The 24,163-nt window shown below is 33.4% G+C and overlaps 1 protein-coding gene across 3 annotated transcripts; it reads right to left on the reverse strand.

The window, feature by feature from the left end:
• Positions 1–280: 280 nt before the first annotated feature.
• On the reverse strand, positions 281–24,048 carry ZDBF2 (zinc finger DBF-type containing 2). 3 transcript variants are annotated; one of them, XM_023536299.1, is made up of 7 exons: positions 24,013–24,048; positions 20,547–20,599; positions 19,754–19,829; positions 18,493–18,597; positions 16,975–17,055; positions 12,469–12,596; positions 281–8,353 (listed from the first exon to the last, which is right to left on the reverse strand). In XM_023536299.1, exons 5-7 carry the CDS (start codon positions 16,984–16,986, stop codon positions 1,258–1,260), a joined length of 7,236 nt encoding a protein of 2,411 aa, XP_023392067.1. In that variant the 5' UTR covers positions 16,987–17,055; positions 18,493–18,597; positions 19,754–19,829; positions 20,547–20,599; positions 24,013–24,048; the 3' UTR covers positions 281–1,257. The 3 variants fall into 3 exon arrangements, with proteins under 3 accessions (XP_023392067.1, XP_011367975.1, XP_023392068.1); XM_011369673.2 differs by lacking the exon at positions 16,975–17,055; XM_023536300.1 differs by lacking the exons at positions 16,975–17,055; positions 18,493–18,597; positions 19,754–19,829; positions 20,547–20,599; positions 24,013–24,048 and adding an exon at positions 16,582–16,749.
• Between the last annotated feature and the right edge of the window lie 115 nt (positions 24,049–24,163).

Raw genomic sequence — 24,163 nt, forward strand, 5'->3', positions numbered from 1 at the left:
GTTTCAAACATGGTTTATACAATAGTTGAAATTCATGTTTTCCTTTAACATTATTGATAGAAAACGATCCACAATCCTTGCTTTAGCAGAGTAACTGGACACATCTGTATCAGCCCAACCAGTATCCCTGAATAAAGGCTCTAAACATATTCTGAGTACCTCAGACCTAAGCTGTGTATCTTAACATCTTTTATTTGAACTATTAAAATAGTTAGCAAGTTTAAGGAAAGCCAAACCAATGTATATAGTTTTTCATCTGTAAAACGGACCTCCACTTAGGTTGTCAGCTTTATTAGATCTTTTCAAATATAAAGATTATAAATAATTCGTTAATGACAATTAATTGTCTGTCCAAATTACCAAACCAATAATTTCAGTTCAAGCAATTGAAAAATACGGTAGTATCTAGAATATTTTTAAGAGATGAGGCCATAAGATAACCTGGATTTTCATATTAAACCACCAACCCTTGTGGTAGAAGGGAATAAAGGTGGTACAAAAGTACGGTCACACCGGCAAGATCATTTTCCCCTTAAGATATAATAATGCTAAAGAAAAACAGAGACTGTATAGTACAGAGATTGTATACGTGCATGTGTCCAAATGTGGAAAGTCAGACACTTGCAGATCCATTTTAAATAAAGCAGAAGTTTGTGTTATGTATATAAAATCAACAGGCAGTTTTAAAAAACTGGATTAAAGACTATGGAATCTCATTCTCTGGAATGCTTTTAAAAGACAGGTAAATTATATTTTGTTTGGTATTAAGTCATCTCAACTTAAAAGTTGAGCCAGTTTCTTCTTTTTAATTATCCAGTTAGAACACAAATATTGACAATGCCACTATGAAACACACTGAAAATAAGTACATATTCATTGTTCCAATTTTTAAAAAGTAAAAATAAGATAGCGGTTTGCCATATCCATTCTTGTAATATTATAACCTGCTGACATGATACAACCATAAAAAATAAATAAAAAGGGACATGACTTGAGGGAGAAAAGCATATATACTGATAAATTATGTGACAAATTAAGATGAAGCTCTTCTGTAGCAAATGGACAAAGGGTCTTTTGAATCTTAAAAAAAAGACCTTAAACACTAATTTTAAAATATAAAAGTTCTGAAAATGATGTCTATAGCAAAATAGTTGAAGGTTAATTTTTTTGCCAAAGTTGGGAGAGCCATGAGCACTAAGTACCAAATATTTTTCAATTAAAGTTCTGAATCGTCATCTAGCTTTAACACAAACACTTCTAGTGTGCCTTACTAAGTAACAATTTGTGTAATAGCCGAGTCATCATTCTATCCGAATATGGCACCTGAGAATATAAACTTCTCAAATCATATATTTTAACAGGTTTAGGACGCCTCTTTTTCTTTCTAGGTTTCTTTTTATTACCACTCTTCTTATTTCCTGCCTTGCTGGAAGAATCCTGCAAAGGTTGCTTGGGAGAAGAGCTCGCTATAGCTCTTAACTGCTCTTCACCACCAGCTGATGGAACTGAGTTTGAAAGCATGTTGGCCGGTCTCTGCACCTCCTTTAACCTACTGACATCAGGTTTTTTCTTCTTACGATGCATACTAATAAAAGCGCTCCTGGACTGATATTTACGACGCAAAAACATGGAGTATTTTGAAAGATACTTTCTGATTATATCATTTGGTTTGGTCTGAATCCAAATTGACTGTTTTTCTGAAGTGATTCTGGTTTTTTGCTGGAGAATAATTGGTCTGTGAACTTTTTTGAGAAATCCTGGTTTATTATTTGTCATCTTCCTTCTCCGAATTTTCTTTTTACTTTCTAAAGACTTATTTCTAACCGATTTTGGCGAGATCTTGACATCACCATTTAAAAGAGTTAACTGGAATTTACTTTCCTGTATATCATCACTAGAATTCAAGATCTCTGCTTTTTCCAGAAACACACAAGATCCACTGGCCCCCGGGTGTGACATTAATTCATGTCTTACCGACAGTGTCATAAAAGGTATTGTAGCAGAGCTTTGTACATGAGCATCGTTGTCTCCTGCGCTGGAGTTTAGGTCACTAAAATGAATTTGAACCCAGTTGTTCCTGTCAGACTCTGGTACTTCTATGTTCAGAGGAGGATTAATTACAATTTGTTTACTCAATAGGTCGTAATTAAAGGAACTCTGTTTATATTTGCACTGTATGCTAAAATCCTGATTTTTATCACTGCAGTGCCTCATTTTAGAGAAGTTGAAGGAATCTCCTTCCTTCAGCTTAATATTTGAAGAAAGAACGTAGACTAAGGCATTGGGGTGCAAAGGCTTCAAAATGTTAGTACATGATTCAAGAAATTCGACTGTTCCAATTTTGATTTTTTTTGGTTTTGTGTCATTGTGTAAAAGTAAACGCTTCCTTGGCGAGTCTTCTTCTTGTCCATTTATTCCTTTCGTCACTAGGTAACTCATGAGATTGGTTTGAGTTCCATGGCTAACTTTCACAGCCTGACATCGAGAAGCCACTCGCCATGTTTGTTCATAAGGCCTCTTTTCTGTGGGATGATGGCTAGGTTTATCTAAGGCTACTGAAAAGTCATCAATAATATCATCACAGTCTAATAGAACTTGAATTAATGCAGTGTCATTAAGGTCAGCCGAGGTAATCTTTTTTTCTTCATTCAAATTTTTTTTTTTTACTTTCCTGGTCTCACAGTCATCATCAAAGTAACAGTGGAAACGACCTTCCTTAAACTCCTTCACGAGAGCATTAATTTTCATGTCATCTTCTTTCATTATCTGAGACCACGTTTTCCCCACAAATGAAGGAGGGACATGAGGCAAGGCTTCAAGAACGGGTTCATCAGTATTATCTTCTACGACCCCCTTTGCTTTCTTCCGGTTCTTTACAGGATCAACCTTGGCAACTGAGCTTGAGCGGGAATCATGCTTCGTTTCTTTCACATCAACAGATATTTTCTTAAATAAGTCTACTTTATTAACAGCTTCCTGAGGCTGGTCAGTGGCAGACTGAAAAGAGGGATCACACTGAAAATTCATCCCAGAACCACAAGGTTCACAGCTCATACTTTCTGTACATTTCAACTTCAAAAGGTTGTCTTCATCAGCCATTTGAAGAATTGCTGACTCGGGAGAAGCATTACAATCCACTGCAGAAACACTACATTCACAGTTCTTATCTTTTGGGCCAGTAGTTTCTAGATCTTTCCAAAAGTTGACTTCTTCTGGATGATGAGTCACTGGCTGAGAAATATCTTCCCATTTAAAATTTCTTTTAGGACTATTAGGTTCACAGCTTTTATCTTCTGGGTCAATATAGCTGATCACTTTTTTATCAGACCCTGGCGATTGGCAATCCAAGGACTGATGAGTGTCATCAATTTGAAAATTTATTTCAGAACCATAAGATTCACAGCCTGACTCTTCCAGAATAATATAGTCTTTCTTCTGGTTTATTACTTTAAAAGTCTTTTTGGATTGGTTTGACACTGATCGAGGAGACGCTTCACAAACATACCCTAATTCAGAATCACAACAGTCATAGCACTCACCTTCTAGATCAAAACTTTTTGCATTTATACAGTCAATTCCTTCAACAGCCATTTGAGGTGAGTCAATCACTGGCTGAAAAGGGATACCGGAATCAGAAATCATTTCACAATCACTATCACTGGTCACCAGGTCCACAAACAGCATCTTTTGAAGATTCGCTTCTTTGACCGACACTTGAAATTCATTAACAACGATTTGAAGAGGGACATCAGAATCAGACATTACTTCAGAATCACTAGTCTTTTCTTCCATGCCAAGATGCGCTATCCTCTGAAGGTTTATTTCTTTGCAAACCATTTGAGGGTGATCGACTTCCAACTGAAGATGAATACCAGAATCACATTTTATTTCAGAAACACTAGGTTCACAGTTCTTATTTTCTAGGTCATTATGATCTTTCTTTTGCAAGTCTGTTTGTTTGACAACTACGGGAGGTTGATCTGCCACTAAGGGGACATCGGAATCATAACTTACTTCAAAATCACCTAGTTTATAGCTCTTGTCTCCCAGGTAAATGCGGTCTTCCTTCCAAAGGCTTATTACTTTAACGGCTTTTTGGAGCTGGTCAGCCACAGACTGAAGAGGGCCATCAGAAGCAAAGCTTACTTCAGGACAAGGGTCATTGCTCTTATCTTCCAAATTGACATGATCATCTTCCAAAACATGTGAGTGCTCAACCAATGACTGAAGAGGGACATCTGAAACATAAATTACCTCGGAATCATTGGGTTCATAGTCTTTATCATCCAGACAGATATGTCCCTCCCGTACGAGATTTATTTGTGTAGTAGCCTCTTGAATTTCATTGGTCACAGGCTGAAGAGGTCCATCAGAAACAAAATTTATTTTAGAATCACTGAGTTTGACAATCTTACCTTCCAAGTCTACGTGCTTCTTCCAAAGGTTGATCTCCTTAATGACTTCCTCAGTTTGGCCAGCCACTGACTGAAAAGGGACATTAGAATCATACATAATTTCAAAGCCCTGAGATTTATCTCCCTTATCTTCCACATCTTCATCCTTCCAAAGGCTTATTTCTTTAACAGTTTCTCTAAGCTGGTCAGCCACTGACTGAAGAGGGTCATCAGAATCAAAACTTATTTCAGAACCACAAGTTTGATTGTGCTTATCTTCTAGCTCAATATGCTGCTTCTCCAAAATAGTTACTTGAGATTGATCAACTACTGACTGAGCCAAGTAATCAGAATCCAAACTCATTTCAGAACTACTGTATCGGCTGTTATTGTCTTCGAAATACACATGACCTTCATTCTCAAGGTTTATTTGTTTAGCAGCTGTTTCAGGTTGATCAGGCAAAGACCGAAGAGAAATATCAGAATCCTGTATTAATTTGGAACCATCAGGTTCGACTTTATTTTCCAGGCCAATATCCTCTACCTTCCACATGTTTGTTTGTTTAACCACTTCCTGAAATTGTTCAGTCAATGGCTGAAGAAGGTCATTAGAATCAAAACTTACTTTATAAACACTGGATTCTCTGTTTGTGCCTTCCAGATCAACATGTTTTTCCTTCAAAAGAGCTACGCGAGACTGGTCAATGACTGAAGGACGAGGGGTATCAACATGAAAATTTATTTCAAAACCTCTTGATTCAGTACTTTCATCTTCTGGGTCAACATGGTCCTCCTTCGAAACAGCTATTTGAGGCTTTCCAGTCATTGACTGAGGAAGGACATGAGAATTTAAATTTATTTCAGAACCACTACTTTTGTTACTGCTGTTTTCTAAAACATGTTCTTCCTTCTGAACCTTTCTTTCTTTAACAGCTATTTCAGGTTCAGTCACTGAATAATGAGGGCCATCAGAACCTAAAGTTATTTCAGAACCACTGTATTTAACACTTCTGTCTTTGAATTTAAGTTGCTTTTCTTTCTGAAGCCACATTTCTTTAACAGCTGCTGCAGTTTTGTGAATCACTGATTGAAAAGGGATACGAAAATTCACACCTCTTTCAGAAACACTTAATTCACTCCCCTTATGTTCTATGTTTGTGTGGTCTCCTTTTTGGTTTATTTCTTTTACAGCTATGTCAGGACGATCGGTCACTAGATGAGAAGGATAAGATTTCAAATTCATTTCAGAAACACGAGATCCACTATCTGTGTTTTCTAACTGTACATGTTCTTCTTTCTGAAGGTTTCTTTCTTTAATGACATCTGCAGAATGTCCAATTACTGAATGAAAAATATTATAGTTCAAACTTAACTCAGAACCAGTAGGTTCATTTTCCTTACCTTCACAGTATACCTGTTCTTCTTGAAGATTTAACCTTTTAACAGCTACTTCAGGAGGATTTGTCACTGAATGAAGAGGGGCATAAGAATCCAAACTTATTTCAGAACCAAGAGGTTCATTATTTGTCTTCCCTAAGTTGACATAGTTTTCTTTCTGAATAATTATTTCTCTAACTACTCCAGGGTGATCAGTACCTGAATGAAGAGGTTTATTAGAATCAAAAGCTATTTCAGAAACACAAGATTCATTACCCTTATATCGCAAACCAACAGGCTCCTCCCCATAAATAGCTGCTCGAGACTGGTCAACTACTGAGCAATGAGGAATATCAGAATCAAAAGTTATTTCAGAACTATTTGACCCATAGCTTTCGTCTTCCAGGTTAATGTGCTTTTTTCTTATTTCTTCAACATCCAGCTCAGAATGTTTAGTAACTGACAGAACAGGGGGATCAGAATCAAAAGTCAACTCAGAACTGGAGCATCCATTGCTCCTAACTTCCATGTCAACACTTAACTCCTTCAGATTTATATCACTCAGAGTTCCAAGAGGTTCCTTAGATGACTGATAAAGAGAAGCATGAGAATCAAAACTTAGATCAGAAACGCTAGAGTTAGCACTCTTATTCTGTAGGTCAGTAGCTACTTCTTGAGGTTTTACTTCCTGAACCGCTACTTGGGGTTGGTCAGCCACTAACTGAGCATCAGTGTGAAAACTCATTTCAGAACCATAATATTCACAGTTCATATCCACAAGGTCATTCTTCTCTTTCAGAAGATTTATTTCAACAGCCCTCTGAGGTTCATGAGTCACTGTCTCAACAGAGAGCTCACAATCAAAATGTGCTCTAGCACTACTGGATCTATGGGTCTCATCTTTCAGGTAGACATGCCTATCTTTTAGGTTTCTTTCTTTGCCAGCCAGCTGGGGATAGACAACTACTGACTCTTTGCCAGCCCGCTGGGGATGGACAACTACTGACTGGAGAGAAACATCAGAATCGAAACTTGTTTCAGAACAACTCGATCCATAGTTCATATCGACCAAGCCAATGTGAACATTCTTCTGAAGTTCTGTTTCTGTGACAGCCACAGGGAGTTGTTCAACTGACTGAAGTGGAAAAATAGAATCGGTACTTATTTCAGAACCACTAGATCCATAGTTCTTATCAACCAAGTCAATGTGTGCCCCATTAGGAAGGTCTACTTCTTTTGCAGGCTGTTGGGGGTAGTCATCAGTTGACTGAAGTGAGGTATCACAATCAAAATTCATCTCAGAATCACTAGAATCATAGCATTCATCAACCAGGCTAATAGGTACTGCCTTCTGAACACTAATGCCTTTAACGATTACTTGAGTTCGGTTGGTAGCCAGCTGAAGCGGGCCATCACAATCAGAACTTACTTCAGAAACATAAGATTTATTACTCTTAGGCTGCAAAGCAGCATGTACTTCCTTTGAAAGGTGTACTTCTTTGGTAGTCACTTTAGATTGGCCAGTTAGTGAGTGAAAAGAGGAACTGCAATCAAAACTCATTTCAGAACCTCTTGATTCATAGTTCTTATTTTCTTGGTCAATTTGCTCCTCACTCCAAAGGTCTCGTACAGCCTCGTCTTGTTGGTCAGACACTGACTGAGGAGAGCTACAAGCAAACTCCATTTCGGAACTCGCTGAGCTCTTCTGTCCCAAAAAGGCTGACTTCTTAAAAACCAAATGCTTTACTTCTTGGTTACGATCCATATTAAAGAATTTCTCATGGTGCTTAGGAATGGCATCTTCAAAGATTCTTTTATTAGACGGTGTATCAGTTTTATTTAGGTTGACTGCTGGGTTTACTGCGGATTTGTAAAGAGATTCAAATTTTAAGGAGCCTGCAGTACCCTCACATTCATGAGGTTTAAAGCCAGTTGACAAAGTTTTACCCCGAGATTTTACATCTTCCTGAATTCTCAATTTATCTGACTTTATAAATCCAGATTTCCTATTTGATTCTTTAGATTTCTGACATATAACTGAAGAAGCTGCTAGATGGGATGAGAACATAGGATTTCTAGAGCCCCTGTCTCGCTGTTCAAGATATCTGTCAACTTTGTTTGGGTCACATTTGATAACTGAATCCGAATGGGCTGCTAGTGGTAACCTAGTACTATTAGTTGTAACTGGTCGATCGTAAGAACTTTCAGCTAAACGACTAGCAGGAGCAGTAGAAATCACTGAGGGATATAATAAGTTTTGTCTGTTATTTGTAGTTTGACCAATACCTACTGGATTAAATTCTTTCAAGCCACTCCCAATTTTATAAACAAACTCCAAGGGCTGCTGCTGCCCCTTCTCCAACTTTTGAATAACTGATGGTCTAACTGGAACACCCTGCATATATTCTTGAGATTTACTAGGTCTACAATATAACTCTTCAAGAGGTTCAAAACTTTTGGTGGCTATCTCTCCTCTGACTCCAGTAGCATCATCGGCCATTTCTTCAGGAACAGAATCATCAATAGGAACCACTTCAGAAGATGGTGCAGTATTCCTAAGAAGTCTCTCATTTTGCCTTGATCTATAAAGGGAGAAAAAAAAATCACAAAAATATTCTAATATCTGTTTAAGATGTTAAAATAAAGGCATAATAAATGTTTTTTTTTTTTTTCTCCTGGGCCAGATTCTTAGAGAACAAAGATCAAGGTAATCACACCAGGCTGTATAATAATGTATTTCAGGAAGATAATCAGTGCAAAAGAAGAAAGTAGCTCCACCAACTGCTACTTAATAAACATGAATGGCTATACTATCTTGACAATTTTTCTATAAATCTAAATCTGTCCTAAAAAAAAAAGAGCCTATTAAAAATAATAAATAAAAAACATTTAAATAGATTAACACCTAAAAAAATACTTTCATTAAATATTTTTCAATTAGAGATAGCACAGTTGTCTAAGAGAATATTGCATACATGTGTTGACCACATGTAACTTCTTTTAACATGTCATATTACTATTGTTCTCTTTCCCATAAAAATTTATTACATAATTAATACCAAGATAATGTTTGTTGGTATTTGTAAAATAAAAAAGTTAACCCAGTATCAAAGTAATATCATGATGGGGCAAAAATATCCATAATTTTTCATACTTCTGAATTCTAATTAGTAAAATTGCAGTCCAATCATCACTTTATCATAGTTTTTGAGAACCCTAGGAGAATATCTCTATTTATCTTAAAGACTATCACAACATCCTAAAACTAATATCAATTTTGTAGTATTTGGCTAAGAAAGGAAGAAAAGAAAGACAAGCAGAATCACAAAAACCAACAAGCTGGCAAAATCGTCAAAAGGTTAGGAATCATCAATATACATACTTTGATTTGCACTGGTATTGTATGTGTGTGTTTAAAGTTAACAAATCGCAACCTGTATTTCTACTCATTTTAGCCCATTTGTGCTAGAAAGTGAAAATTTTAAACTACCTATAAACACAACTATATATTAAAATCTATGAGATGTGATCAAAATGAAAACTTCACATGTTTAAACCTTCCATTAAAAAAGAATTAGTAAAGACAAATGAACTAAATGAGCACGTAATTCAAGAGGATAGAAAAATAACCAAATTCCTCCCCCAAGAAAGTTGAAGAAATAAATTAAGAAAAAACCACTAAGTAGGAAACAAAAATAAAGCAAGAGCTGCTTTTTCAGGCTAAAATAGTAGAAAAACCTACAATGTCTAAACAAGGAGGGAAGAGAAAAGAAATTTTTTTTAAAAACTATAATTTAGAGAGCTTATAAATAATGTGGTGCTGGCATGCGATTAAAAAAACTAGAGGAAAGAAAATTGTATTCAAAATCAAATATGTAGATATAAACAGAGATCAATACACTCAAATGTAGAAATTTAGTTTATGTTACAGGTGATAATTTTATATTAGTGGAGATAATTAATATATTTTTATATTAGTGGAGATAATTAATATATTTTTTGTAAAAAATAAGAAGTCCTGTCTCACACCACATATTAAAAAAATTCCAGGAAGATTATAAATATTTAAAAGAAGAAACAAGGGCATAATTCCCCTTATAGCTGATGCTATCAAAATGTTTAATTTCTGTATCATAAAAAATAACCCACACAATTTAAAGATATAACAGACTCTGAAAAAATATTTATAACATACTTAAAATACAAAGGACTATTATTCATAAATATTGCATACAAATCCAAAATATACAAATAATTCAATAGAAAAATAGACAAAATATATTCACAGAATAAATACATGGCTAAAAGAAGTTCTATGTTACCCATAAATAAATAAAGGCTGATTAAGAAATACACTTTTTTGGACTATTATGTTGGGGAGAAAAAAAAGTTGTTGATAATTCCAGTGTTGGCAAGAATGACCGCAAAATGAGTACTCTCATATACTGTTGGTGTGTATGTATCTACACCAATTGTATACATTGTATATAAATTGGTACAGTCTTCTAGGAAGTGTCTATCAAGAATTTAAAATTTCCTTAAACAATTTGAGCAATAAAAGAAATAACAGTAATGGATTAAAACCCACAGAGCAAGAGACATATCCATGATTTTATAATGATATAAATAGATAACTGAATAAATGAGGAAATGAGAAAACTCTTTATAGTAGAATTCTGATTAATACATGTCAAAACTGTTTCAGGAAAGAATTATTAATGAATGCTTAAATTAAATTAAGTCGGTGAAAGTAAGAAAAGAAACAGGATATTTACATAGTCTCAAAGTACTTTCCTATGAGTTTTACTAATTACATTGTGAATGAGACATGGCAACATCATGGGTCTCCTGATTTGATACACTGAGGAGGGCAAGACACCAATTATTATCAATTATAATTAATTTTTGCCCCAAATGTATAATCTAAGTTTAGTCATGAGAAAGCATAATCAGGTATACCCAAATTTAGGGATATCATACATAATAACTAGCCAGTACTCTTTTAAAAGTGTCAAGGTCTTGAAAGCAAAAACAGACTGAGGAACTGTTCATGATTAAGGGAGTCTAAAAGAGATGTGGCAACTAAATGCAATGTGTGATCCTGGACTAAATCACTGGTCAAAAAACAGGACATCAGTAAGACAACTAACAAAATTTGAATAAGGTCTATAAATAGTATGGTATCAATGTAATTTCATGGATTTGTGGTTATTTTAGATTTAACATCTGGGGAAGCCAGATTAAAGTTATACAAGAATTCCTTGCACGAGTTTTGCAACTTTTGTGTAAACCTGAAATTATTCCAAAATGAAATGGTAAAAAACAAAAAAAACATTTTTAATGTCCATAAACTTTAGCCCAGAAGTTCAACTATAGAAATCTACACCACAAAAATAGTTACATGTACAAATACGTTTGCTGAAGCATTGCTTATACAAGCTATAAACTGGAAATTTATACTGACCCTAAGATAGATTAATTCTATCTATCAGCTAAAAAAAAACATATTTTTTCTAACTTTTCCCATTAAAACCTTTTCTACATTTGCTAAATTCTAGGTTGGTGACTTGCAAAGCATACTTGCAAGGCAAGGTAGAAAAGTTTGTCCTTTTTTTCTACCTTTGGTGCTTAACTAATTCTACACAGATGTGTTAATGATCTATTTGCCTTATCTTGTGCAGCTGCAGCTACAAACTCACCACAGTACTTAATCCTATTTTCTATCAATGTTTTTCTTTAACATAGGATATTAACTTTTAAATGTTACAAAAATATTTTTTATTAAAATAACCAAAATAAACTGATACACGAGAAAGCTATCAAGATACTGACAGATTATAAAAAGAGCCAACTCTATTTGATACCTTAGTGTGAGCAAATAGTTTCATTGATGTGGAACTCAGTGTTTACTTTGACCGCACTTACTCTGCTACTGTCACCAGCTTTTCTGTTAATAATCTTTTAAAAGCTCTTTTTGCTCCCACCTTTTCCCCCTGCTTAATTTAAGCCTATGACATACTTATAAAACATCTTAATGACATATGATTATTTACTGGCCTAAAAGTTTCAATTGAAAAAAGCATTATGTAGTCCCTATCTTTTATAGCGAAACTTCTTAAGCTAGGAAAAATTTTTTGCAGTAATTGCAAAGGGAAGTTACTACAGAAAACTTCATTTTAAATTGTGATTCAAAGATTCACTTTAAAATAAGTCAGAAAGAGAAAAACAAATAACATATGCTTTCACTTATATGTGGAATCTAAAGAACAAAATAAGTGAACAAACAAAACAAAAAGAGATTCATAGATACAAACTGATGATTGCCAAATGGGAGAGGGGTGAAAAAAGGTGAAGGGATTAAGAAATACAAAATGGCAGTTACAAAATAGTCATGGGATGTGAAGTACAGCATAGAGAATATAGCCAATAATATTGTAATAATTATGCATGGTGCCAGGTGGGTACTAGGCTTACCGGAGGGATCACTTCACAAATTATGTAAACATCTAACCATTATGCTGTATATCTGAAACTAATATAATGTTAAATGTCAACTGTAATTGAAAATAAAATAAACAAATATTCACTTTAAGAAGTACTGAAATGTTAACAAAAATATCTACTGTAACATATAACTATGTACGAGTTATATGTTACAGTAGATATTTTACTGTATTATTCTACTCAGTTACTTTACCTGCTCTCCTGATAATGATACGGGTGGTGTCGCAGTACATCCTGCAAGAAACGTTCCATCAAGCTACTGGTACCCATCCGTTGTCTATTCTGTGTGGTCAAGTATCTGTGCTGAGCACTGGACATATGCTATAAAGAAAAAAGAAACTGAACATTTTAAAATGGATAATACTATCAGTGAGTTTTCTGAAACAGGTTCATTTACATCCTCCTGGCAGAAGTATAAATTGATATACTCTTTCTATAAAACAAATCTAAAATGTACATCTAAAATCCAAAAAAGTATCTTTCCATTAGACATAATATTACATTTCTCTAAATCTCCCCTAAGGGAATCATTTTAAATGTGGATGGTTTATGCAAAAAGAAAAAGATACTTATCAAAGCATAACAAAAAACTGGAAATCTCAAATCCTTAAATTATAATATACCTTAAGATGTAATACTATGCAGCTACCTAAAATAATAATAGAATTTTTAACAACATGGAGAACTGTTACATATTAAAGGGAAAATGGGGGATATGAATATCTTATGTATGCTTTTATTTCTACTAGTTTAAAAATGTATAGGCAAATAAATGGAATATACCAGAATCTATAAAGTATTTATATCTGTGTGGTATGATTATAGGAAATTTAAAATTTGCTCTTATAAAGTCTCATAGTTTTCAATAAGTAAACACTTTTAATAAAAAGTTGTTTAAAGAAAGAGGATCACCGTATTTGTAAAAAGTCGAAGATTAATTCACAAAAAGGCCATCATTTTCTTTCAGAGATTAAAAAATCCTTCCTTAAAATGAATAATGGAGTAAGTACACTATGTTTTTCAGTTTTATAATTCTTTCCAGTTAGAAAGATTCTTTGGTGACAGAAAGAAATTTAACTATGGGCAGTGAACATACAATGCAAAATATATATGACTTATTGTTGAATTACACACTTGAAACTTACTGGATTTTGTTAACCAACGTCACAATAAAAAAAATGAAAAATAAAAAAAAAAAAGGAAAGAAAAGAAAGCAAGAAAGATTCTTCCTTTACTAGTAAATTACCAAGAGGGAAGGAAAAGAAGTCTGATACCTACAGAACACATATAACATGTCAGAGTGTTATTACATTTACACGGTAATCTCATTGAATTTTCACTGAGTATAAATCTTGTACCCATTTTGATATGAAGGGATTAAAGCACAAATTTTTAAATTGACCAACGTTGTGTACCTAGCAAAATAAGTGAATCTGTGTTACAGCTTATTCTCTTTTCACTGTATCATGTTAATGCTAGTACTAATGCCATATTTCTAACATAATTTAGACAATTTAGTATATGTGCTACAGAAGTGAGAATTAAGTTAAACCATTTAATAACATGTTTGAACAATACCTGGGGAAAGTCATGTTTTAAATACTACTGTAAATGTGTCAAAAGAACTTAAAACTGGATATTAGCTCCTGACCACTATTACAACTCAGAATTATTTCCTTCCATGCTGATTTCAGGAGTCTACTCTGGTGCTGCTGCCTTAGCCCCAGTAACAACCTAAATTACAATCTCAAGATTCTCTGGCTACAAAACTCCCCACCGTCCAGTACCCATGACCAGAGCTAGACTGCCTGGTGATGAATGGAACAAATGCACAAGGAAACAAATCCAATCTTGTCCTCCCTCTGCCTAGATAAAAAGTTAAAAAGCAATGTGAATGGAAAAGCACACTTACATAAACCACAGTAAACACTACACTATATATCCCAGAAAAAGGTGTCAGTGTCTTTAAATTTTCTGAACTGACATATAACTTACATAAAGTCTACAAAACACAAAGTAAAGCACATCCATAACCATCTAATCATGAAAAACTAATAAGCACCCAGAACCCCCTAATGTCCCAATCTAATATTCCCTCTGCTCCAAAAGTAACTATTATCCTAAGTTTTAATACTATAATTTTAAAAGTTTCTGAATTTATATAAATAAAATCATACCTTTTTTTGCATTCAGGTCTTTCACTCAACATTTTACTTGTGATACTTATCCAATTAGCTGTAGTCTATTTTCATTTCTGTGTAGTATTTCATTGTATGATTATACCATATTTTATTCATTCTGCTCTTGATGGACATTTGTGCTTGTTTGCAGCTTTTGGCTATGACCAATAATGCTGCAAAAACTTTCTTATATGTATTTTGGTGCCCGTGTGCACATACTTTGTTGAGTATATCACTAGGAGTGGAACTTCGGGGCCATAAGGTTTGCATATGTTCAGCTTTAGTACTCACTGCTAACTAGTCTCCCAAAGTGGTTGTTCCATTTTATACCCCCACAAGCAGTGAATCATAGTCTCCATTGCTCTACTCACTCATCAACACTTGATATTGTCAGTCTCTTTATTTTTAGCGATTGTAGAGGGGGTTTAATGTTATATCACTGTGGCTTTAATGTGTAATTTTTGTGATAGCTTTTTTTTGTATGTAGTGGCCACTTTTTCATCTGTACATATCCCCTTTTATGATGTGCTTAAAGTCTCTTCCTGGTTTTCAAATAGATTTTTTTAATGAATTATAGGAATTATTTATTGTGAACATGAGCTCTTTTGTTGAATTGTGTGTTTCAAGTATTATCTTCCTCTATGAGGCTTGCCTTTACACTTCATGTATACGTGTATCTGTATGTGTTCATAAATAAAATTTTACCGGTACACACACACACACACACACACACACACACACACTACATCTGATATCTTTTCCAAGAATAGTTGCAGGGTACCTTTTCGCTTTCTTAATCATCTTCTATTGTTTTTTAACTGTAGTCCAGTTTACCAATTTTTTTTGTCAGTGCTTCTTGTGACCAGTTTAAGAAATCTCTATCTCAAGTCATGAAGATTTTCTATTTGTTTCTAGAAGTGTTGTTCTGCCTACAATATTTATATCTACAATGTACTTGCAATAGATATTTATATCCAAAATGATTTAGCAAGTTTCATTTTTCCCCCATATGAATATTCAATTGACCCAGTATCATTTATTGAAAAAAGTGTTGTCATCACTGCTCTTTAGTGCCACCTTTGTCACACAAATCAAATATCCACATATTTATTTCTGGAGTTTCTGATTTATTTCCATGGCCTTTCTATCTTGGTACTATTGTCTTAATAACTATAATTTAATAATAAGTTTTGTAGCTGGTACAGTAAGTCCTCTTTGCTCATCTTTAAGATTATTCTGGTTCTTTTCAGCCTTTTCCATGTCCATACACATTTTTAGAATTGGCTTATTTTTAAAAATCTGCTGGAATTTTTATTGGAATGTCACTGAATCACTGTATCAGTTTGGACAAAACTGAAGTGTTTACAACATTTATTTTTCCAATCCATAAACATGATCTATCACACCAATTATGTAATTTTTCTTAAATTTCTCTAAATGTTTATAGTTTTCTTTATAAAGATATTTTATTATATTTATTTCCTAAAAATTGGTTTCTCTGAAGCCATTATATATTTTTTAAATCTCATTTTCTGTGTGGTATTTGTGTATAAAAATACAATTTTTTATGCTGGTTGAACAAGCTTTTTAAACTCACTTATCAATTCAGTTTATTTAGATATCTCTAGAACTGTCTATTCCACAATCACGTTATACACAAACAATAGTTTTATTTATTCTTACATAATCTTTATCATTTTTATTTATTTCCCTAGCTAGACCCTCTGATAAAATATTGCATATAGTTTAATTCAAGCATCAAGTCTATTTTCACTTAATATATTTGGATTTAATCTTTGTTTTTATTTTTAAATGTTTTTATTATTCTTGCCAATACGATGTCCCTATTTCTCTTTCTTGCCTTCTTGTGAACTATTTTTTATTATTCCAATTTTTCCCTTTCTATTATCTTAGCAGTTACAGACTTTTTTCCTAGTCCATTAGTGTTAACAGATTACAACAAGCAACGTTGACCTAGCAAAGTCTATAACTACTTGTTACTTTTACTCTCTTCTTGAACAATAAAAGATCTTTAGGAATTAACTCAATTTACATCCCTTCCAATTTATATGCCATTGTTGTTAATCCCACAAGATATTATTCAGTTAGACTGCCTACATATTTACCTTTCCATTGCTCTTCATTCCTTCCCGTATCTCTGAGCTTCCACCTGGAATCATTTTCCTTCTACCTGAAGAACTCCTATTGCTATTTCCTTAAGAAAGGATCGGCTGGTGACAAATTCCCTTAATTTTTGTTTTCTGAAAATGTCTCTTTTCATCTTCTTTTTTAAAGGATGTACTTATTGAATAGAGAATTCTCAGTTAGTAGTTGTTTTCTTTCTTTAGGCTTCATTGTTTCCATTGAATATTCGGCTAGATCTGAACCACGTACTTCTTCACTGCCTTAACAGTTCTCAAAGCCTTGAAATATATATATGCACACACATACATATATATATATGTGTATATACATATATATACACATACACACAATCTTTTATAATTAGTACAAATTACCTTGGCTGTCATCAACAGAGTCTTTTTAAATGTCAGTTTAGTACAGGAGTATCCAAATGTCCAAAACTTATTGTTTTAAACCTTAAGCAAAAAAATTATATGAAAGCTTATTGAACAGAAGTTATAGTTAAAAGATTAATATGTTTTGTCATTATCAAAGGTTCAACAAATAATCTCCCAGTCAAGTGATAATAATTTATGAAATATTAAAGAGAGCTTTGAGATTATCTGCCTCCTCATGTTTATAACCAGCATTAAAAAGTATTTCTTTTTTAAAGGGCCAGAGGTGTGGCAATCACAATAAAAAAGATTCTTTAGTATGAATCTAAGTGATTACTATTAGATAATTAAACAAAACAAATACCACTAAATAGAGGAATTTTTACATATTATAAGCCTGTATTTGACATCATCTGAGATGAAACAGTTTAGCTCTAGCAGAACCAGAATTTCATTATATTACTTTAGCTCTGACAAAATTCCCTTATGAATATAGATGCAAAAATCTTCAACAAAGCAAATCCGGCAACATATAAAAAGGATTATATACCATGACCAAGTGACATTTATCCCAGGATTGAAAAATTGGTTTAACATCTCAAACTCAATTGATGTAATTGCTATAGGCTGAATTCTGTACCTCCAAAATTCAGATGTTGACAATCTAACCACCAATGTGACTGTTTTTGGACACAGAGCTTTTAGGAGGTAATTAAATCACATCATATACAAAGACCTAAATGGAAGAGCTAAAACTAAACAACTCTTAGAGGAAAACACAGGCATAAATCCTCATGACTTTAGATTGGGCAATCTTTATGACACCGAAAACACAAGAAACAAAGTGTGTGTTTGGGTGGGTGCGGGGCGGGGGAGCTAAATGGAATTACAGCAAAATTTAACATTTTGCATCAAACCATAAAATTCAAAGTCCTTACTTTATTTTACAATGTCTTACAGAATCTAATTCTCTAAATTCTTCACTGATCACCCATCTAACCCCCACCCTACGTCCAATGCAACCACACTGGCCTCCTGGCTTTTGGTTAGCATGCCAACCATCCTTCTGCTTCAGGGTCTCTGTCCTTGCTCTCTCTTCCCTCTACCTAGAAATTCTTCCCCCAAATATAAGCAAGCCTGGCTCCCACACTTCATTCAAATACCAACTCTACTGTCACTTCCTTACCTGGCTGTTCTACCTAATATTGTACTCCCCTCCTTATTTTATTTTCCTCATAACATCTATCACAATCTGATATATTATGTACTAAATTTATATGACTATTTTGTTTTATTGCACTATAACAAAAGCTTTATAAATAAAGGGATCTCGTTTTGTTCATGGTCATATCCCTAGAACCTTAAACGGTGTCTGCCAACTGGTTTTTTTTTTTTGCAGCTGATATATTCTTAATATGACCTGTTCAATGAATGAATAAATGCACTTAATAAAATGTAAAAGGAGAGAAAATTATGGCTATGTCCTCTGAGGTATATACATTAATAGGATCCTCTCACCTGTTCCAGATTAGTATAGCGCACACAGCAATAGCTGCAATATCCTTGTCTGCTCTGCATATTGAATAACCAAAGTCAAATGGATGTTGTCGTTGACTACCAAAACTGAAGGAAAAAAGGCAAAATCACAGTAATTCCTTACAATCACGAGGAAAATAGCTACGATAATATCACAGAACAGAAATACATTCTTAAGTTCTACCCACTCTTATTTCTCATTATTATGAAAATAGATAAGACTTCCATGAGCTATGGAATCAATCAGTGATCCTGGAGTAGAGATGATAGCGTTGCATCTTCTAAGAAAATAGCTTGTTGCCAATATTTGAAATCTAAATGACTAAATTTTTAATCAATTTTCTGATAACTTGTTAGCATTTTGAGAATTCAGTATTGAAGAATACAGTACTCAATTTTAAAGACAAATTACTGTTTCTAAGTTTTTATTATAGTATATTTACTATACGTTATGAAACTCATTAATTTTCCCATTACGTTTCTATACAAAATCTCAGATGACTTCAACTGTCAGTGTCATATATAACATCTAATTCTCTATCACTTGTATTTTCTGCTTAATTCAGAAAGGGGAAGATTTTAAAATAATTTATCCAACAAAGTTGCTAAAAATCAAAATAACAACTAATTTAGTCTCTGAAACACAAGATAGTTCTCTCTGACAATTACATAAACCAAATAAATATAAGGAATTTTTTCCAATTGGTCTAATGAGATTTCTCTACAAATAGTTTCCAATTTTCTACCCCTTAAAAATACAATCCTTCAACATTACAGACTGCAGTGGTTCCCAAATCAAAAGAACTATCAAAATCATACCCCAAAATTCTGACTTTGTAGAGCAGAGATCGAGTCTAGAATTCAGAATTTTTTAAACTCCCAGGTAATTTTGATTCACTCTCAATTCATTCACTGACATAAAGTGTATATAGTTTATGAGTATTTTAAGTAACAAATGCAATACAATGCAGTTTTTTTGGCTGTTTTCTTAAAGTGAAAACAGAATTGTAAGAAATAATTTCATCAACTTTTTAATTCTAATTATTTTATACATCTTCTGTCAGAATATATATTAACAGAATGAGCCTATAATGTGTTATATTTCTGATAAGGATGACCCTGCAACAAAAAAGTTTACTCATTAAAATCAATGTTTAAAAAATGAAATCACAGCCTTAAAAACCAATAAAATGAGAATAGAAAAACTTTATTAAATCAAAATGCTATCATAACATTCACTTACCGATTACCTTTAATTATGAGAAATTGACTTTTTGACTTCTCACGCTTACGGGAAAATAAATCAATTAAACCAGCCTCTGAAATAAAGAATATATAAGAAATTACTTACTTAAAATTTGGTCTTATTTCCATTAATTTACTTCATTTGTAATCTGAAGCAACAAAATCAAACAAGCTTTAAGTTGTATTTATAGCTATGGTAATTTTCAGGCTGAGAGAACCCTAGAGCTTAAACCTAAATTTTGAAAGTCATAATATACAACTTTTCAGTGCTTTATTTAAAATACAATTTAATCATTCACTGAATGAACGGCAAAACAAAAGTATGAATCTAACATCACACACACACACAAATTTAAATACTTTAGATAATATTTTGATCTTTAACCCTTATTTCCTTTAACTCTCATAGCATTATTACTTGCAATTCCGTTATCTCTAGTGTCATTTACATGCTACAATAAGAATGAGCTACAATAAAGCACCTGATGGCTTTTTTAAAACTTCACATGCTAGGACCCCATCTGAAAAATCTTACTGTATCAAAATCTGCTGGTGGAGAACCAGGCACATGCACTGTACGCATATTTAAAATGCTCCCAGGTAATTCCAATATAGGCTGAACCAATAATATAAATCACCACTTTTAAGTACTAATAAAATTCTTACTTACTAATGAGATCATTTCTTTGGGGTTCAGGCTTATATTACATTGCATGACAGAATAGGTCTTTTTATATAAACTCTGAGCGCTACTGGTACCTGCTGTTTTTATAAAGTAATAAATCATTTACCTTAAGCAGAAAAGAGTAAGTATTTCATCAGCTATATTAGTCTTGGCAAACATCTGTAAAATAAAATAAAACAATTTTTTAAAAAAGATAAGCCCCATGTCTACCATTAGCCAAACGAGTACCTCCAAGTCATATTTAAGTTTGAAAAGTGACACAATTTTGTTTCCAATAATAATAAAAGAAAAAATATTAACTCTTGAACACAAAGCACTTTACATACTATGACTCGCTGACTCCAACATGACCTCCTAAGATGGTCAGTAGCAGAGTAACTGATGGCCCATATAACCCCTCATCAAATACATCAAATTTCTGGGGTCCAGAAATAGCAGCTGTAAGAGAATGTCAGGCAAAACTGTGCCTCTGGTAAGGTTAAGAGCAAAGATAATATCAAACCCAAAATAAGCTTCATGAGAAACTTCTGAAAGAGATATTTATGTGAAATTAAGTTTAGGTCCTTGACTAACCCAACTCTTAGCTTCTGTGTTAGTTTTAATGAAAAATACTGTCAATTCTTCATCATCTATTTATATCAATTGACAATTAGGCCAAATTATCATTTTTTTTTTATTTTTCCACATTGTTATAGGCAAAGTGTTGACTCCTATCCAGGATTACTGATTAACAAAAAATTCTAACTCAAATGAGCCAGTGACACTACTGTATAATCAAGGAATAAATACTTATTAGCACCTATCCTGTGCAGGGTTCCATGCCAGAAGCTCTAAGAGACAGAAATGTAAGACAAACTGTCTTGCTCTCAAGGACTTTAAAATAGAATTGGGAAATTAATACAAAAATACCACATGGTATCTGAGAAATGTCTAAGCACAAATAATAAGTGCTAATGGGTTCAGCTGCAAAATTCAGTATTAGCTCGAGGGGCCAGGATGTCACAGTAGATACAGTTTTTTAACCCGACATTGTAAAATGGGTAGAATTTCCTTACACAGAGGTCAAGAAAAGATATGCTAAGAAGTCAAGTAGCAAAGAAGCAAATGTATAAAAGCAACAAAGCACAAGGTGTATTTGGAGATAATAAGTTGACAAATTCAGGTGCAGCTAAAGTTTCATTTAAGAATTTAAGGGGAAACAAAGCAAGAAAAGTAAATTTGAGTTTTGACATGATAGGGTTTAAAAGCAGACTAAAGAATCTAGACCATATCTTTAGGCAGTATGGAAATATTTTGTAAAGCAATATACTATACTGAAAGAGTGCTTTAAGAAAATTCTGGAACAACAGTGCTTTCCTACTCAAAGGAGCTTTTCACTGAATATAAACTATTCGGCACCATTTCCTAGAATACTGGAGAATTAGTTTATACCCAAAATATCCAAGTTCAAAGAATCACTATCCCTTAGAGCAAAGATTTAGTCTCATTACACTTGTAAATTAGAAAAACGCTAATTTTTCTTTAAAAAATGACTTTTACTTATTTTAATTATGAAAGTAAAACACTTACTATAATACAATTATAAAACTAAAATAAAGAGCATAAAAATCAGCCATACTCCCACCATCCACCATTAACATTTATCATATATTCTCCTTTGTTCTAAACATGTTTTTACAAAAATGGAATGGTACTATACGGCCTATTCTATAGCCTCCTCTCTCACTTAACTGTATATGATGAGCTCTACTGTATGACATTATATCATTCCAAAATGGAATGTTTAATAATTGCATAATATTTCATTTTATCAGTGTAAAAGCCCTCTTATCTGACAAGCGCTGGTAACTGGTGAGTTAACGTTTTAAAAATTAGTCAATAAGATGATTTTAAAAATTCATCTTAATATTTTATCTAATGTAAAATACAGAAATGTATGTTTTAGGTTAGGCTTTTTTGTTTCACCAAGGTTTTTTAAATTTTTTTGTGTGTGTGCGCATAGGACAGCTAGAGTTCCAAGTTATATTTTTTTCATATTTTCAAAAACCTCATTTACATTCAACAAGTTTCCATTTTTGTTCCTCTAAGGCAGAACAAGAACTTAAAGACATTTTCAAAACTGTGAGCACTACTGTGATTAAGATTTTATCCAACCTTTTACAATTGTCACATCCAATTTATTTTTGCTTTCCTTTTTTAGTTGAAAGCATATTTTTATTTCATAAAAATAACAATGCTTACACTCTTATTTCATTGGTTTAGGTAACATTGAAAACTGCATAAAACGTTCTGAGGCAGTGAACAGAGATCTCTGAATTGTCTGAGAAGACTTCAGCATAATTGTCTCTGAACAGATAAAGTTGCATTTTTTTTTTAAGATTATTTCTTGCACACTTGAGATCTGTACCTGCTGCAAAGATAAACGCATTGTTGAAATGAGTTCAGAGTTGTACTGTGTTTCTCAAGCTGACTACCGTGCTGAAATAAGAGCTAATAAAATTCAGAATCCCTATGGGAAATAATTTTCAATTGCCTGACAAGAGAGACACCAATTTACTAGAAAAGACAATAGAAGGGCATTTGGTTTATTGAATGAGATCATCTAAATTACCTGTCTAGGAACAGGAATACAATTGGGGAGCAACCAGAAAACAATGGCCAAATGATGTAAAAAATCATAATTTAGCATCCCTTTCGTTACGTTAGCCTGGTTTTCAACTTCTCACTTTTTTCGATTACCCCCATTATGCTAGTTTACCTCTGGTGACAAACATTATCCTGGATACCTCCCATTCAGTCTTATTAAAATAATAATGGCTAACTTTTAGTTAGTATTTAATCTGGACCAGGCTCTGTCCACAGTTTCACAAGCATTATCTTATCTAAAAATCAAACAGCTTTATGAAGCTGGTGTTATGATAACTCCCACTTTACAAATCAGGAAACTGAGGTTTAGAAAGCAGCAGTGTCTTGTTCCAGATCACACACCAATAACCAGTGTAGCTGGGATTTGACCATAGGTCAATCTGACCAGTTTATGTATGCTCTTAACCTCTTATTTTCTATAAAACGCTTCCTTCTCTGCATTTTCAGAAATGCTAATTACTTGTTTTAATATTAGGTGAAAGCAAACAATTAGGAATCTAATTTGCTACAATAAACCCTATAATATATTCCAAAGAAGAGAGTAAAACTAATGTTTAGCTTACTTGTATCACTGCTCCCATTCCGAGATGAGTACTGACAGTACCTTGGATTAGGGACTTTCAAACTTAAATATCGTGGCACAAGAAAACAATACATTTTATATCACAAACCAGCACGCACACGCGGGTACACATGCACACACACACCCCTGTGCACACAGTTTTGCAAAACAATACCCTCATTACACGTAATGTAATGAATTCTGGTATTTTCTATACTATCTTATTTCATTTTTTTAAGTGCTAGTTATGACTCATCAAATGAATTTTACAATTCACCAATGGATTGAAAACTGCAATCTGTCTGAAAAAACATTGCCTCAAATTATTAAGCAAAAAAATATTTTTTACAAAAGATGGTGTTACCCTGAATTCAGCTTATTTCTATCCAATATGTTGGCCATTACGGTGATACTTCATCAAATCTTTAACAAGCGTCTTTACTTGTAAGGCTGACCATTAGCCAAGATGCAGGGTGAAGAGAATTACTGCCTCCCACGCTTTAGGTCCAAATCAG

Source organism: Pteropus vampyrus, unplaced genomic scaffold (assembly GCF_000151845.1).
Source record: "Pteropus vampyrus isolate Shadow unplaced genomic scaffold, Pvam_2.0 Scaffold152, whole genome shotgun sequence".
Taxonomy (NCBI): Eukaryota; Metazoa; Chordata; class Mammalia; order Chiroptera; family Pteropodidae; genus Pteropus; species Pteropus vampyrus.

Coding starts and splice junctions, on each gene's coding strand:
- ZDBF2 (XM_011369673.2), bottom strand. CDS start 18,552: ATGCAGAGCAGACAAGGATATTGCAGCTATTGCTGTGTGCGCTATACT. Junction 12,597..18,492: donor GCTATACTAATCTGGAACAG/GTGAGAGGATCC, acceptor TTTTCTTTATAG/CATATGTCCAGTGCTCAGCA. Junction 8,354..12,468: donor TATCATTATCAGGAGAGCAG/GTAAAGTAACTG, acceptor CTCCCTTTATAG/ATCAAGGCAAAATGAGAGAC.